At 44.6% G+C, this 18,178-nt stretch overlaps 1 protein-coding gene across 1 annotated transcript in view; it reads right to left on the reverse strand.

Annotated features, from left to right (window-relative positions):
• LOC146672519 (uncharacterized) overlaps nucleotides 1–17,839 on the reverse strand; it is a 49,169-nt gene extending 31,330 nt beyond the window's left edge. The window contains exon 1 of the mRNA XM_085386106.1: nucleotides 17,374–17,839. Within this exon, the coding sequence (XP_085242232.1) occupies nucleotides 17,374–17,410 (37 nt within the window). The 5' untranslated portion in view covers nucleotides 17,411–17,839. The remainder of the gene's footprint in view (nucleotides 1–17,373) is intronic.
• Between the last annotated feature and the right edge of the window lie 339 nt (nucleotides 17,840–18,178).

An 18,178-nucleotide genomic window follows, 5' to 3' on the forward strand; every position in this document is an offset into this window, starting at 1 on the left:
GACTCTGGGAACTGATAAAAGACCGGATCCAGATGACCTGAGGGATCTGGAAGGTTCATACTGGGTCAGGAGGACACTGATGTATTTTGGTCCTAAACCATTCAGAGCTTTATAGGCCAGCATCAGAACTTTAAAGTCTATCCTCTGACGGACAGGCAGCCAGTGTAAAGACCTCAGAGCTGGACTGATGTGGTCCACTTTTTTGGTCTTAGTGAGGACTCGAGCAGCAGAGTTCTGAATGAGCTGTAGTTGTCTGACTGATTTTTTAGGTAGACCTGTAAAGATGCTGTTACAGTAATCAAGCCTACTAAAAATGAATGCATGGACTAGTTTTTCCAGGTCCTGTTGAGACATCAGATCTTTTATCCTTGAAATATTCTTGAGGTGATAGTAAGCTGACTTTGTTATTGTCTTAATGTGTTTTTCTAAGTTTAGGTCTGCATCCATCACTACACCCAAATTTCTCGCCTGGTTTGTGGTTTTTAGATGTATAGATTGAAGTTCTCTGGTGACCTGTAATCGTTTTTCTTTGGCGCCAAAGACTATTACTTCAGTTTTGTTTTTGTTTAGTTGGAGAAAATTGTGGCACAACCAGTCATTAATTTCCTCAATGCATTTACCAAGAGCCTGTACAGGGCCTCGGTCTCCTGGTGACATTGTGATATATATTTGTGTGTCATCTGCATAGCTGTGGTAGTTTATTTTGTTGTTCTTTATAATCTGTGCCAGTGGGAGCATGTAAATGTTAAACAGAGGGGGTCCCAAGATGGAACCTTGGGGAACTCCACATGTGATACTTGTCTGCTCGGATGTGAAGTTACCTATTGATACAAAGTATTTCCTGTTTTCTAAGTATGTTTTGAACCAGTTTAGTACAGTTCCTGAAAGACCTGCCCAGTTCTCCAGTCGTTTGAGTAATATGTTGTGGTCAACTGTATCAAATGCTGCACTGAGATCCAGTAAAACTAGGACTGACATTTTTCCACTGTCTGTGTTCAGACATATGTCATTAAACACTTTTGTCAGAGCGGTTTCAGTGCTGTGGTTCTGTCTAAAACCTGACTGGAAGGCATCGTAGCAGTTATTCTGTTTTAAGAAGTAATTGAGCTGTTGAGAAACTGCTTTTTCAATGATCTTACTTAAAAATGGGAGATTTGAGATCGGCCTGTAGTTTTTCATTTGTCTCTTGTCAAGATTGTCCTTTTTCAGTATAGGTTTGATTACAGCAGTTTTTAGTGGTTCTGGAAACACACCTGACATTAAGGAAAAGTTGACGATCTGTAACAGGTCTGACTCTAAAGTCTTTGAGACCTTTTTGAAAAAACTTGTTGGCAGGACATCTAAACAGCAAGAGGAGGAGTTCAGTTGACCTAAGATGTCCTCCAGGTCTTTGCTGTTAATCGGGTGAAACTGTTTGATGGTGTTTAAACAGTTTTTCGGTGGACACAGTACATATCCTGGATCTGCTGTTGATGTACTAACTGCTTGTCTAATCTTTTGGATTTTGTCTGTGAAGAATTTGGCAAAGTCATTGCAGGCCATGGTTGAATGAAGTTCAGCTGCCACTGGCACAGGAGGGTTTGTTAGCCTGTCAACTGTAGAAAATAAGACCCGAGCATTATGGCTGTTTTTAGTGATGATGTCAGAGAAGTAGGACCTTCTTGCACTCCTCAGTTGTAAATTATAATTGTGAAGTTTCTCTTTATAGATGTCATAATGAACCTGGAGGTTTGTTTTTCTCCATCTGCGCTCAGCTTTCCTGCACTCTCTTTTTTCATTTTTCACTAGTGTGGAGTTTCTCCATGGAGACTTTTTCCTTCCAGAGATAACCTTCACCTTAATGGGGGCAATAGTATCCATTACATTTAACATTTTTGCATTAAAGCTATTGACGAGCTCATTGACTGAACCTTTGGACAGGTCAGGTGTTAATGGGAAGACCTGGTTAAAGATCTCACTACTGTTTTCAGTTATACACCGTTTTGTGATCACTGCTGTTGATATATTTGTGTGGGCTGAGATTTTACTTTCAAAGAAAACACAGTAATGATCAGATAAGCCCACATCAGACACAGTAATGTTTGAAATGCTCAGGCTCTTGGAGATCAGTAGGTCGAGAGTGTGTCCTCTATTATGTGTGGCCTCTGTTACATGCTGAGTCAGCCCAAAGTTGCCCAGAGTGTTACTCAGGTATTTAGTCCCTTTGTCCTGAGGGTTGTCCACATGGATGTTAAAATCCCCAACAATAATTACACAGTCAAAATCAACACAGATCACAGACAGCAGTTCACTGAGGTCATTAAAAAAGTCTGTGCAGTATTTGGGAGGCCTGTAAACATTAAGAAACACAACTTTGGATGGGGCCTTCAGCTGTAAAGCCACATATTCAAAAGACTGAAAACTTCCAGGAGATAGCTGCTTACATTGAAATGATTCATTAAATAAGACAGCAACCCCTCCTCCTCTCCTGCTCACCCTGGCCTCACTGATAAAACTGTAGTTAGGAGGGGTCGTCTCGATGAGAACAGCTCCACTGTTATTTTGGTCCAACCAAGTTTCAGTTAAAAACATAAAATCAAGGCTGTGCTCAGTGATTAAATCATTAATTAAAAATGTTTTCCCAGCTAAAGATCTAACGTTTAATAAAGCCAACTTAAGTGTTTTAGAGGTATTACTTGTCCCCTCGTGTTTGGGAGCAGTCTGTGGCACACAAGGTATGTTTACTATATTTAAAGATCTTTCAGAGTGCAGCTCTCTGTGTTTTGACCAGGCCACATGTCTCCTTCTGTCACCTAAAAGTACAGAAATTTTAAAACCTTATAGTAAACAGGGTCCCAGCTTCTCCTGGGAAAAGTCACCACTGCCATAATCCTCGCAGCCCGGACCCTCCACACATCACACATCAGACTGCGGAGACAAAGCATGAAGGTGGTAAGGAGGAACTAAGGGGGGCGAGGCTGGGCAATGTGACTTCGATTGCTCTGTTGAGGGTGGGGCTCGGTGGCGAACCTTTGGCTGCTTTGGTGGGGGGTTTATGGGGGACAAAGAGGGATTGGGCCGGGGGGTAGATCTGAGCCCAGCATTGACCCGCTCCATCATCTCTTCAATGAATTTCAGGTGTGGGGAGGCGGGAGAAAGGGAGGGAGAGGAGGGTGATGGGGGTGATGGCCTGTCAGGGGTTTGGGGGACTGGGGAAGATCCTGGTCCTGGTCGTTGGTGTTGTTGAGAGAGTTGGAGGCAAATAGGGACCCCTCTTCTTGCCTCTTCTTGCCTCAGATGTCTCTCCTTTCTGAGGCTCTTCCCGGGTGGGGGCAGATGGAGCTCCTCCTCAAGGTTTCTGCTGGGCTTTGTCTGTTCTTGGAGTACTGTTTGTTCCTCTTTATGAGATAACTCCTTGTTTATCTCAGCCTTGGCTCCAAGCACAGATGGATGACATATGGAATAAAACAAGTTGGAGGTGAACAGTTTCACCCCTGACTTGTTAAAATTAAATCCATTTGCTTTAAACAGATGCCTGCGTTCCCAAAAAATATTAAAGTTGTTGATAAAATGCACTGAGTGGTCAGCACATGCTGATATAAGCCATTTATTCAGTGTAAACAGCCTGCTGAATCTCTCGTCTCCTCCTCTGACCGGCGGTACAGGCCCACTGATGAATACAGCTGCATTCAGAGAGTTTACAGTGTTTAATAATCCAATAAAGTCCCGTTTCAGAACCTCCGATTGTTGTTTGGACACATCGTTTGACCCTGTATGCAGGACAATGTTTGTCACAGTTGGATATTCATCTGCAATTTGAAGAATTCTCTCCTTCAGGATGTTGACCATATCGTTAGGAAAGCAGAGGACTTTAGTGTTCTTACCGCACATGCTTTGTACATCCTTTACGGCAGAGTCACCCACAATCAGCGTTTCAGGCCTAGCCTTTAGCTTTCCCCGTGGATTTTCAGGCCTTACTTCGCTACTTTTAGATGGATGGTTGTCCGATATAGATCCAGGGTCCTTTGATAGTGGAGCAAATCTGTTCTGCAGTTTCACATTCAGTTGTTTTGAAGGTTTGTTGTTAACCTTCCTATTCACGGTTCTCCAGTCCTGTTTCCTCTCGTGTACAGGGGTAGAAGAGCTTCTCTGTCTCGTAGGAAGTGAAGGCCAGTCGGTTTCAGAGATTTCAGCTCGCTGTGCCCTGCCTGTGGTACGTCCTCCCCCTTCCAGGAGACATGATTTATGTCTTGGTTTTGGACCAAGACAGTCCAAGGGGGGATTATCGCTTGAGGATTTATAATAGTGCACAAAGTCTACTTTCTTGGTCATGTTATCTGTGCTCCTTAGCTGTGTGCTAGCTTGCTCATAGCCATTGTTTTGAGTCAAAGGCAAGGTTGTTTCATTTCCACACAGTCCATTTACCTCCACGTTTACTTCTAAGCAATGAATTTTTGTCTCCAGTGCTGCAATCTTCTGCAGGAGGCTGTGGTAGTCATCTGTGGAGAGGGAAGGCATCTTGTTGCTAGTTAGCCTAGCGGTTAGCACCTTTCTAGGCTATCGAGGCTGCTCGGTGCCCAGACGCTGTAATCAGGCTTCAGCTGTGTCTAGGCCACAGACACACGGAGCGCTGAGGATAAGGTAACTATAAAAATGTTGCTGTTTCTGTTAAGAACACTTTAGTCCTAATGATCTATAAGTGTCCAGAAGCTATCGCAGGTAAGCTCATATGGAAAAAAGGGAAAAAATCAGCATAAAAATCGGTAAAAATCAATAAAAGAAGCAAAGCATTTAGAGAGCAAAGAGATGAAGCGTCCACACTCACAAAGGGGGAGGAGCCCCCTTTATTCAGTAGCTATACCTGGATTATAGCCACTCTTTAGTCATAATTACCTCATCTCTGATAACAAGTGGAATAATAAATTCTTAATTTCCAAAGAATATTGCTTCCTCCTTAAAGAGAAGTTATACTGTTCAAAGATTCTTCTGTCAGGATTGTAAAAAAAAAAAAAAGATGTGATTATTTACAATTCCCTGCTCCACCAAAGGCTAAGCAAATCATATAAGAATAATGTATCCATATGGAAGTAATAGCTGAGATTAAAGCTTAAAAACTCAAATGACTGCACATTCTGTGAAGCTGGGAATAAAACAGCCAGTTTTTAAATGGCAGTTTAAACTTGTTCAATGCCACAACAACAAATCCTCACCTTTAGTAGTGCCATGCATCGCTTGCAAGACAGCAACGCCTCCTTCTTTTAAAAGTCAGCCATAATCCTCAAATCTGAGATTTTACATGTTATAGTGTTTTCTCAGTGCTTATTTTTCAATTTCCAGATTTTTGTGTAGGAATACAAGCTGGTTGACAGAGTCAGGACACTTCTCTGTGCATTTACTATGTCTCCTGCAGAGGGGAATGAAATTCATTCATTCATTTATTTACTTACATTTTTTCTTCTTTATCACAGCCACCACAGTTTCCAGCAGTCTGGAACAGGCCTCACTGGTCTCTGCTTCAGACAAGAAGGGCAGGTCCTTAAACCGAGGATCAACAGTTGATGCCACTGTTTTGAGTCTACTGTGTGGGAGGTGATCTGTGATGATCACGGAGAGGACATCGACAGCCTGGTGACATGCAATACGCACTATATTAACTTTTGTGTGGATAACACCCCACCCTCCAGGACTGTGTGGTGTTTCTCCAACAACAAACCTTGGATTACCCCAGAAATTAAAGCTGTCCTCAAGCAGAAGAGGAGGGCCTTCAAATCTAGAGACAAGAAGGAGCTGAAAAGGGTGCAGAGAGAGTTGAGGGGACTGATAAGGAATGGGAAGGATAGCTACAGGCAAAAGATGGAGAACCAGCTTCAACAAAACAACGTTTGCGAAGTCTGGAGAGGCCTTAGAACCATCTTGGGCCACAAAGAACTCTCTGCCTGGGAGGGATGTGAGGTGGGCAAATGAACTGAATCATTTCTTTAATAGGTTTGATTCAGCCATGAGGCAGTCTTCAACATCAGCTGCAAACTCACCCACCCCTACTGCTGCACAGTAGGGTCTGACACCTCAGACACTTCACACCTCCTCTATTCACCCTGCTCACTCCCCCCACCCCCAACAACAGCATCCAATACACACTCAACACAAGGCTCCAGCCTGTCTCTCTCAACCACCCAGGGTAGGAGGGAACTGAGGAGGATTAAAGCCAGGAAAGTTGCAGGTCCAGATGGCATCAGCTCAAGGGTCGTCAGGTCCTGCGCAGACCAACTGTGTAGGGTGATGGAGCACCTCTTCAACCTGAGCCTGAGGCTGGGGAGAGTCCCACAGCTCTGGAAAACCTCCTGTGTTGTACCAGTGCTCACCACTGTGAGAATCATGTTCTTTGATTTCTCCAGTGCCTTCAACACCATTCTTCCCACTGCCCTGAAGGACAAGCTGGAGAACTCAGGAGTGGACCATCACCTCACTACCTGGATTTTGGACTACCTCACCGACCGACCACAGTATGTGAGAACTCAGGGCTGTGTGTCGGACAGGGTCGTCTGCAGTATGGGGGCCCCACAGGGAACGGTTCTGGCACCGTTCCACTTCACCATCTACACTGCAGACTTCTCCCACAACTCCACCCGGTGCTTCCTGCAGAAGTTCTCTGACGACTCTGCAATAGTCGGCCTCATCACTGATGGGGATGACAAGGAGTACAGAGAACTGACACAACGCTTTGTGGACTGGTGCCAGCAGAACCACCTCCAGATCAATGCCAGTAAATCCAAGGAGCTGGTGGTAGACTTCCGCAGGCACAAACATCCTCCACTGCAACCACCGAACATCCAAGGTATGGACATTGAGGCTGTGGACAGCTACAGGTACCTTGGTGTTCATCTAAACAATAAACTGGACTGGACTCATAACTCAGACGCCCTCTACAGGAAAGGGCAGAGCAGACTGCACCTGCTGTGGAGACTCTTTTGGAGTGAAGGGCCCACTCCTGAAGACCTGAAGACCCAAATTTCCCACACGTGGGACTAATTAAGGTTATCTTATCTTATCTTATGCATAGTGTCTCCCTCTCAGTTACATATCTCTTTCACAGATCTTCTGCTATGGCAGTCTTAATTTCCCTTACTGTCGGTGTATCATCAACACTTTCTTGTGCACCCATCACAAGCTTGGCATGAAGAGGAGCAATGATGGACAGGGTTGGCATGCTCTCCTCTGACATCACCAGAGTGGCGTCCTTCATAGGCTTGAGTGCCCTGACAACTTCTTCTGCACATGTGATGTCAGACTCACTTAATGTGAAAATTACTTTTTCACTCTTCCTGACTTCTGCAGAAAGCAGAGCAGCACAGATGGCTGGTTGCTGTTCTAAAAATCATTCTATCATATCATAGGAGCTGTTCAATCTTGTAATTATGTCCATGATCAATCTGTGATCTGGTAGCTGAAGGAGGCACTGTTTCTGCTTCAACTGATTGCTGGCTGTGGTGCTGCGCCTGAAAAAGGCTGTTACACGTCAGATCCTCCCGAGAAGCCGCACCATGGATTGTATTTTCAGTGCTTTCTGTGAGGCGAGATTCAGACTGTGTGCAAAACATTGTATGTGCATCATGCCTGCAAGTCTAGCAGCGACAGCCATGTTTGGTGCATTATCGGTACCAACAACAAGGTCCTTTGCGTTCAATCCCCATTCAATCACAGCGTCAGTTAGTAACGCTGCAATGTTTTCACCTGTGTTACTGTCATGCATGGCCCATGTTTGTAGTACATGAGACTGAAGTTTCCATTGGTCCGTTATGTGACGTGCTGTAACAGTTACGTACAATTCAGTGGCTCTCGAACTCTAAGCATCGCATGTCAATGCAACTGTCTCCGACAAGCTGTCCAGCACTGTCACTTTGACTTCTTGGTACAACTTTGGCAAAGCGATGTCCGTGATGTGTTGTCAGGAAGGAACGGTGTAACGGGGCTCCAGCGTTTTAATCATATTACGAAATCTTTTATTCTCCACAACACTCAGAGGGCACATGTCTTTGCAAATAAAAACAAGTACTGACTGCATTATTTTTGTTGTACGAGTTGAAGTTGCTGGTAGTTTCAAAAAGTTAACTTCTTCAACACCATAACTTTGTCGTTATGGTGTCTAGACACGTGTGTTCGTAAATTTGTTGTATTACCTGAATATTTGACTCTGGTGGTGCAGATTTTATGGGTGCGTTGCTCTTGTCATAGTCTTTACTGCCTTCTTTTGTCCTAAATCCAAAATAAGTCCACATATCAGCTTTAAAAGCTGTTGGGGCCGGCTGTATCCTCTCCTCTTCAGTCATCAGTTAGCTAGCACAACTGGCCACACATCCACTGTTTTACTTCGTTGGTTTTGGCAAACTAGACGCTTCTACAGTTATCGAGAGACCTTGTTTTTCCGTCAACGTAAAGGCGGTAAAAACTGCAAACAAGTGGCCAGAGTTTGAATTGCAACATACAAAAGAAATACACAGTAAATGCATGTAATTTTTCAAATGAAAAAAAAATCAATAACACAGATTTTGAATATCCATTCAGTATCATTACATGAAATATCACGATATTTCGATGTATTGATATTTTCTTACATCCCTACATGCTATAAGTGCGTATATAAACATAAATTTGCAGTCCGACTGAAATAGTCTCATGGGCCGTATTCCTATCCGGGGGGGTGGACGTGCCCCACCCCTGGCATAGACTCTCAAGCAACAGGCACTTTGCTCTACCTACGGTTTATTGAGGTTATAGTTAACCCTCTCAGGCTCAAATTAAGTTTTAGTTGCTATTGCACAACCAAGTCCTCCAGTGGTACTTCTGAGTAAAAAAAACTCATAAAATATGTATGTGGGGTAATCAGGTTGTTAGTTTTTAACTGTTGCAAATCTGCAACGCCTGCCTTGAGAGGGTTAATCTCAGGAAGAGTCTTCCTGAACAACTCACTCTGCAGCCCCATAAACTAACTCCACCCCCACTGACCACTCAACATTTTTCATGCAGTACAGCCAAAACATGTCTCTTTTTTTTTTTTTTTTTTTGCGACATTACGTGATGGCAGAGCTTCAGTTCATCCTTTGTCATTTTTTTTTTTTTTTTTAATAAATAGGACAGGGGGAATGAATGAGAGAGAGAGGGGGAGAGAAAGAAAGAAAACCAAAGGGGAGAAGAGACGGTGAGAAGGGGGGGGAAGAGAGACAAAAAAAAAAAAACTCCTGGGTCACCTGTATGGAGAAAAAACAAACAAACAAACAAACAAACAAACAGAGGAGACAGCAAACAACAAAGAGCAACATAATAATAGAGAAAACAAAGCACCATCACAATAAACTAGCTAGTCATAGATATCAGTATTTACTAAGTAATAAACAATATTGTGCAGCACGCAAGATAGACAGCGCACAGTGTGCTTTGAGGCAGCAGCCAAGAAAGCTTTAGTCCGCGTCTGTGAATACCCATGTGTGCATACCTGTGTGGATCAGCATGCTTGCATTCCAAAGGTTTCTCCATGTAATGATCTGCTAGGGAGTGTGGGGGGGCCTCAGCCCCGTCCTCCAGGGTGTGAAGCGGGTATGGAGGAGATCAAAACTCCAGACATCCAGAGGCCCCCAGAACACAAAAGACCATGGAAGACCAACAGAGGGGCAGCCGCGCCACTGTTCCAGTAAGAGCTGAGGAGAGTCCCAGATGAGGGCTCACTCAGCAGCCGCGGAGCAGAAGCCAGGGGGGGTTGCAGTGACGCGCCCGTGAGCTCCGCCGGCCCCCAGCTGCGCCTGAGTGACCGAGCCCTAGGCCGAGAGGCCGGGGGCACCCCACCTCCAAAGGGGGCCCGAGCGGGCCCCAGGCCCCAGGCCCCGACAAGCGGCCGCCAGGGAGTGAGCCGGTGTGTACCCGGACGCCCACCCCCAGACACAAAGAACCACCAACACACCGACACCTGAGGGAGTCCGCCACCGGCAGGGGAAGTGGTGGTGGGTGGAGATAGGCCTCCAAACCTTGGAGGGCCTGAGGTGTCCCCAGAGAGGTGGCGTCTGATACCCAACCTGACATATAGACACAGACATACAGGCACACACAGACACAAACATCCATTCCCACCCTCATGCTCTCATATGCACTCACTCCACACTCAACCAACGTGGAGACAGACATAAAGAGACGCTGTACACACAATCACACTCCCCAAGCGTACTCTACAATCCGGGTCTAGGTACCCTTGCCCCTGGAGGGGGGAATTGCACCCAGACCCAGGTGGTGTTACCCTTTTCCCTGCGGTGGGGAGAGGCAGACCACCCCGACTCCGCAGCAGCAGGGAGGCCCCACACTCCAGACCGCAGCCGGACGGCCAACTCCTCCTACTAGCCCTCCCGCTCCAGCAGGCCGCAGAGAATGGGGGTGGGAGAAGACTCCAAACCTCCCTCCACCCGCTCATTGTAGTGTTGATGCATATGTGTTCTAAGGTGCAATTAAAACCCAGGAGGGCATGGAGCTACCTGCCAAGGAGCAGCAGGTAAGCGCATAGTCCCTCCTGCTAACCCTCAATGACTAAGTGTATTTAAAATTGAGAGGTGGGCAACGACGTCAGGGGTGAGGTATACACCCTGATGGTAATTTGGACTCCGTGATTGTGCCCACCCCCAAGATCCTATATGTATGTGTAATGAGAGTGTGAATAATGTGAATGTCTAAGATGTGGGATAAAATTGAGGCAGAGGCAGCCAGAAGGGGACAGGGGGGGGGGTAGCCTCCTCTGCACCCTGGTGACATACCCCCACTCCAAGGCCCTGCATGTGTGGGTGGTTGTGGAGGAGCGGGAAGAGGGAGGCAGCTGGAGATGGGGAGGGAAGGAAGGGAGGGGCAGGTAACCCCTCCCTGGGGCCAGCTCCCCCGCTGACCCCAGTAGGCACTCCCACCCTCCGCGACCCGCCAGGGAAGGGGGGCCCAGGCCCATCAGACCGGGGCCCAGTGCAGTAGCGCCCCCCGGCTCCACAGAGCCCTGGACGGTCCACCCAACCCCACCACAGAGAAAACTGCACCCACCCCACCAACCACACATCTTCCAGACTACATAAGACGGTAAACGCCCAGGCTGAGATCTTCCTCCACCTCTCCTGTATCTCCCCCTCCTGCAGAGAGTTCCTGAGAGAAGAAAGCTCCTGCCAGATGTGACCATCCCCCCCACCAGTTGAAGAGCCCCCCAGGCGGCTCGATGCACCGGCGGCACCCTGCTCCAGGGCCGGGCCCCCATGCACCCACCCGCCCACAACCCCGGCAACACACCAACCAGGACCCGAGCCCCCGAGGCCCGGCCCGGGCCCCCGCCCAGAGACGGAGCACCCCCAGAACCTCACGCCCATCCCGGACCCACCCAGGGGCAGCCAGGTTGCCAGGTCAGTAACCCACGTCCGTCAGCACAGACCCTCCCCTAGCCCCGCTGCACGCAGCCGCGAGGAAACAGTCACCTGAGAGCCAACAGAGCCCTCAACCGGACGTGACCGCTACCCCGGGTTGAGCCCCCCAAGGAAGATGCCTCCGGGGAACCCCCCGACGCCCTAAGCCTGTCCCTACCCCCTCACCAATCACAACAGTGAAGGCGGGACCAAACTATGACCCCCCACCCCCACTAGGTGATGGAGCTGATAAAAGGGGCCCAGAGCAATTGATCTGATGTGGTGGCAGAGGCTGTGTCAAGACTAATGTAATCTAATAGATAATTTCTATATTGGTTAGAATTAAGATTATTTTTATTTTTCCAGTTCATGAGGACTGTTTTCTTGGCTATGCATAGGGCAGTGAAGATCATATGGGCGATATTCTTTTCTGAAGTGATATTATCTAAGCTGCCCAACAAACACACTAAGGGGGAGGTTGGAATGTTACATTTCAGACATTTTGATAAGTCTTCACATATCTCGCGCCAAAACTTTTGCACTGGTGGACAGAACCAAAGAGCGTGGATGTAATTGTCTGGTGTATTGCCTTGACAGTGTGAGCAGTTGTTGGAAGATGTAAAGCCCATCTTGAACATCCGATGACCTGTATAGTGCACTCTATGAAGTATTTTGTATTGTATTAATTGCAGACTGGGATTTTTAATTAATTTAAAAGTTTTTAAGCAAATCTGAGACCAGAAGTTTTGGTCTAGGTTGACTGATAAATCTGCTTCCCACTTTGCAGTAGGAAGGGATATTGATTCATCTAATTTAGAAAGTGTTCTGTATATTTTAGATAATAATTTGGGGGATTTAAGAGTAAGAAAATGTGCCGCACTTAGTGGTGTTTGTAATTCAACTTGACTGAGGTTAAATTTCTTTTTTACTATGGATTTAATTTGTTGATATTCTAAAAACCTTGTCTTGTTGATCCCATATTGTTCAACTAGTCTGTCAAATGGAATAAATTCTGTTCCCTCTAATATATGTTCTAAGTATTTAATTCCTTTACAACTCCATTCTGGGAAATTAATCATATTATTGTTTTGTAATATGTCAGGGTTATTCCAGATAGGTGTACGTTTGCATGGGATTAATGAAGACTCCGTTATTTTTAGAAACTCCCACCATGCTGTTAGAGAAAAGCTGATGTTGATACTTTTAAAGCATTCATGTCTTTTGATGTTTGAGCTAATAAATGGTAGGTCTGAAATCTCTAGATCCTTGCATAGTGCCTGTTCAACATCTAGCCAGGGCTCAACTAAGAAGGTATGTTTTAACCATTCTGAGATGAACTGAAGCCTATTGGCTAAGAAGTATTGGTGAAAATTAGGCAGATCTAATCCTCCTCTATCCTTGGTTCTTTGTAGCGTTTTTAAGCTGATACGCGGGGGTTTATCTTTCCAAAGGAATTTGGAAATATATGAATCCAGAGATCTGAACCAATCTTGTGATGGTTTGTTAGGGATCATCAAAAATAAGTAATTTATTTTTGGCAAGATCATCATTTTTATAGTGGCGACCCTTCCCATGAGTGATATGGGTAAAGATTTCCATCTAGTCAGATCGCCTTCTACTTTCTTTAGAAGTGGGATGTGGTTTAGTTTAGTTAAGTCTGAAAGCTTAGGAGAGATATTAATACCTAAATATTTAATGTTTCCGGATTGCAGTGGGGCAGAGGAAGAATTATGGAAGGAGCAGTTAATGGGGAGAACTGTAGATTTTGGCCAGTTAATTGAATAATCTGAAACTCTTGAAAACCAGTTTATTAAAGTAATTACCTCAGAGAGGTTGGTTTGTGTGTTTTGCAGAAAAAGCAACACATCATCCGCATAGAGACTGATTTTATGTTCTATGTTCTTACATTTTATGCCCTTAATTGTTGTAGCCTGTCTAAATGCTGCTGCTAGAGGTTCGATAAAAATTGCAAAAAGTGAGGGGGAGAGTGGGCATCCCTGTCTGGTGCCCCTCAGGAGACAGAAGCTGGAGGATGTCTGGTCATTTGTTCTGATACGAGCCGTTGGGGAATTGTATAATATTCTTATCCAGTTTATGAAAGAGTTTCCAAAACCAAATTTGTGTAAAGTTGCGAATAAAAATTTCCAATTAACTCTGTCAAATGCTTTTTCTGCATCTAGAGATAATATTATGGCTTCGATGTTTTTATCGTATGAGTAGTCTATTAAATTAAGTAATCTACGAGTGTTTGTTGAGGAGTGCCGACCTTTTATGAAACCAGTTTGGTCAGGATGAATTAAGAGGGGGGTCATTTTCTCTAATCTCTTTGAGAGAGCTTTGCAGATTATTTTAAGGTCTACATTTAAAAGAGAAATTGGACGATAGCTTGAGGGAAATAAAGGGTCTTTGCCTGGTTTTAGCAGGAGACTAATGTTGGCAGAATTCATATTTGGTGGTAGTCTGCCCTTTTCCTCGATTTCCTGCAACATGCTGTGGAATACTGGTGCCAAAATTGTCCAGAATTCTTTGTAGAATTCTGCAGGGAAGCCGTCTGGACCTGGAGCCTTATTATTGGGCATACTTATCAGGGCTTCCTGGAGTTCACTTGGCGTCAGTGGCGAATCCAATTCCATTGCTTGACTGTCTAGTAATTTTGGAAGAGTTACGTTGTCAAGAAACAGATCAATTTCATTTTTAGATGGGTTTATTTGTGGTGAGTATAAAGTTTCATAGAAATCCCTAAAAATGTTGTTTATTCTTCCAGGATCATATATTGTGTTCCCCGATAAATCTTTAGCAGCACATATAGTTGTTTTTTCTTTATTTATTTTTAGCTGGTTAGCTAGAAATCGACCTGATTTGTTACTGTGTTCAAAATTCTGCAAGCGAAGTCTTTGTATAAGGAATTGTGTTTTTTTATTAATAGTTTCATTTAATTCTAGTTTTGTTTTGCATATTTTGTTCAATGTTTCCTGATCTTGGTGGGACGCGTAGGCTTCTTCTAGTGATTTGATGTTTTTTTCTAATTCCTGAATATTTTTGTTTTCTTCTTTCTTTTTGTGTGATGAGAAAGAAATTATTTTACCTCTCATCACAGCTTTCCCTGCTTCCCATAGAACAGAAGCAGATATTCCGGGAGTGTCATTAAAGTCTAAATATGAAGTCCATTCCTTTTTAAAGTATTTAATAAAGTCTTCATCTTTAAGTAGTGATATATTAAATCTCCAGTTTTTACTTGGCGTAGTATTATTCTTGTGCATTAGTGTTAAAGATACAAACATGTCTCTTAAGGTGGTGTTGGAGAGGCGGATGTTGTCCAAGATAAAGACAATGTTGGATAACACCTCCCACCCACTCCATAACATGCTGGTCAGTCACAGGAACACGTTCAGTGAGAGACAGATTACCGAAAAGCACCACTGAACGACACAGGAAATCTTTCCTGCCTGTGGCTCCCTGTACAACGCATCCACTTAACACACTGTTTACTGCAACAGCTACACCCTTTTTGCACATGTTCTTCCTTTTTCAGCTATTTATTAATAAGTGGATTTTGTGTATATACACTGGGGCAAAAAAGTATTTAGTCAGCCACCGATTGTGCAAGTTCCCCCACCTAAAATGATGACAGAGGTCAGTAATTTGCACCAGAGGTACACTTCAACTGTGAGAGACAGAATGTGAAAAAAAAATCCATGAATCCACATGGTAGGATTTGTAAAGAATTTATTCGTAAATCAGGGTGGAAAATAAGTATTTGGTCAATAACAAAAATACAACTCAATACTTTGTAACATAACCTTTGTTGGCAATAACAGAGGTCAAACGTTTACTATAGGTCTTTACCAGGTTTGCACACACAGTAGCTGGTATTTTGGCCCATTCCTCCATGCAGATCTTCTCGAGAGCAGTGATGTTTTGGGGCTGTCGCCGAGCAACACGCACTTTCAACTCCCGCCACAGATTTTCTATGGGGTTGAGGTCTGGAGACTGGCTAGGCCACTCCAGGACTTTCAAATGCTTCTTACGGAGCCACTCCTTTGTTGCCCGGGCAGTGTGTTTTGGATCATTGTCATGTTGGAAGACCCAGCCTCGTTTCATCTTCAAAGTTCTCACTGATGGAAGGAGGTTTTGGCTCAAAATCTCACGATACATGGCCCCATTCATTCTGTCCTTAACACAGATTAGTCGTCCTGTCCCCTTGGCAGAAAAACAGCCCCATAGCATGATGTTTCCACCCCCATGCTTCACAGTAGGTATGGTGTTCTTGGGATGCAACTCAGTATTCTTCTTCCTCCAAACACGACGAGTTGAGTTTATACCACAAAGTTCTACTTTGGTTTCATCTGACCACATGACATTCTCCCAATCCTCTGCTGTATCATCCATGTGCTCTCTGGCAAACTTCAGACGGGCCTGGACATGCACTGGCTTCAGCAGCGGAACACGTCTGGCACTGCGGGATTTGATTCCCTGCCGTTGTAGTGTGTTACTGATGGTGACCTTTGTTACTTTGGTCCCAGCTCTCTGCAGGTCATTCACCAGGTCCCCCCGTGTGGTTCTGGGATCTTTGCTCACCGTTCTCATGATCATTTTGACCCCACGGGATGAGATCTTGCGTGGAGCCCCAGATCGAGGGAGATTATCAGTGGTCTTGTATGTCTTCCATTTTCTGATGATTGCTCCCACAGTTGATTTTTTCACACCAAGCTGCTTGCCTATTGTAGATTCACTCTTCCCAGTCTGGTGCAGGTCTACAATACTTTTCCTGGTGTCCTTCGAAAGCTCTTTGGTCTTGGCCATGGCGGAGTTTGGAGTCTGACTGTTTGAGGCTGTGGACAGGTGTCTTTTATACAGATGATGAGTTCAAACAGGTGCCATTCATACAGGTAACGAGTGGGGGACAGAAAAGCTTCTTACAGAAGACGTTACAGGTCTGTGAGAGCCAGAGATTTTCCTTGTTTGAGGTGACCAAATACTTATTTTCCACCCTGATTTACGAATAAATTCTTTACAAATCCTACCATGTGAATTCATGGATTTTTTTTTCCACATTCTGTCTCTCACAGTTGAAGTGTACCTCTGGTGCAAATTACTGACCTCTGTCATCATTTTAAGTGGGGGAACTTGCACAATCGGCGGCTGACTAAATACTTTTTTGCCCCACTGTATATGCCTGTATATATTGTGCTATTCTTACTTAGTGTTTTGTCTGTCTTTGTTACTGTTTGTTTATACTGGAGCACTGTAATCAAAAATAATTTCCCCTAGGGATCAATAAAGTATTCTGATTCTGATTAAGCTGCTCTTGTTCACAATAATATGACACATCTGATTATTGTTGCTGTGTATTTGTGATCCAAAGCTCAGAGGCTTTTGTGTTTTTATTGATTCTCTTTTTGTTCTACTGACATAACACATTCAGTGCGTAGAAACTTATATCATCATACAGTATAACTGCAGGTGTGGGCGGGGTCACACTCAAAAACAGCAGAAGTTAACCAGACCAAACCCTGCAGGATTAACCTGAGTGTCCCAGTCCTGGACCGTTTGTTTAACCAGGAGGATCCAAGGCCTGATATTTGTTGCTGTATTATAAGTATTCTTGTTTTATTGTTATTGTTATTTACTTTATTGTTGTTAAATACATATCAATTCAAAATTGTTAAAAGTTAGTGTTATGTTCCTACATGTTAAAAATACTTGTAAATAAAATTCAGTTCAGTGACAATTGCTGTTTGTTTTAATCAATTTATCCATAACATAAAACTTTTAAACTAGTGCAACACATATAACTGTCATGGTGCGCTGTGTGGCAGGCAGGGATTGGACCCAAACTCACGGAGGCAGAACGTGAACTTGAAAACAGGTTTAATGCTGACCAAAGGAAAACCAAACAGAAAACCTAAACTGGAAACACATTAAAGAGAGAGAGATGAAAGAAAAGCTGATGATGAGAGCAGAGAGAGGAAGGTGTACTTACCGTGCAGGAGGATCACAAACACCACAAACATCTTCATGTTCCTGTCAAACTCAGAGACTCTTTAAAAGCCCTTCAGGACATCAGCTCACAGCAGCTTCACTTTCCTCTGCTGATCATCTACTGACACTCTCACACTGCTTCACTGTCACAGCTCAGAGTTCAGCTTCACACTTTGTTAAAGCACATCTGTGGAATGAAGTCCGACCGGCCACAGATCACTTCTGAGGAAAGAGGAGGACGTCGGCTTTCCTCGTAGTTTCACGCCCGAGCGCTCCGGTTGGAGGCGGCTGCTGCGGCCTCACCCTGACACGCACAAAGCTCCGCCTCCAGTCCTGACCATGAAACATCCACTGTAGCTACAACGATGCAGATGTGACCCTCAGCAGCTGGATTTCCTCTCCATAGATGTGTTTCCATGCAGATCATGGACATAAAGCAGCTCCAGGATGAAGAGTGTGAAAGAACTTCTTCCACTACAGTATTCATTACAGCACTGTGGCACTCCACAAACCCTCACACTGTCTCAATCCCTGTTTCCAGTTTACTGAGAGAAGGCCTGAAGCTCAGCCAATCACAGGACAGGAAGTGATCAGCTGACACAGTGATTTGAAGCTGTCAGGGTGAGGCTGCTTCATGCAGGTGTGAAACTATGAGGAAGCTGAATGCCTCCTCTTTCCTCAGAAGTGATCTGTGGCAGTCTGCCATCATGTTTGGCTGCTCACACTAAATGTGACTCACTGGAAGTAAAACTACATGTAAATAGGTGTGTGTCAGGTATATTTAATTTTCTGTCAGGGACTGAAAC

Source organism: Rhamphochromis longiceps, linkage group LG3, assembly GCF_057381845.1.
Source record: "Rhamphochromis longiceps isolate RC_006_pf linkage group LG3, R_longiceps_female_GT1.1, whole genome shotgun sequence".
NCBI lineage: Eukaryota > Metazoa > Chordata > Actinopteri > Cichliformes > Cichlidae > Rhamphochromis > Rhamphochromis longiceps.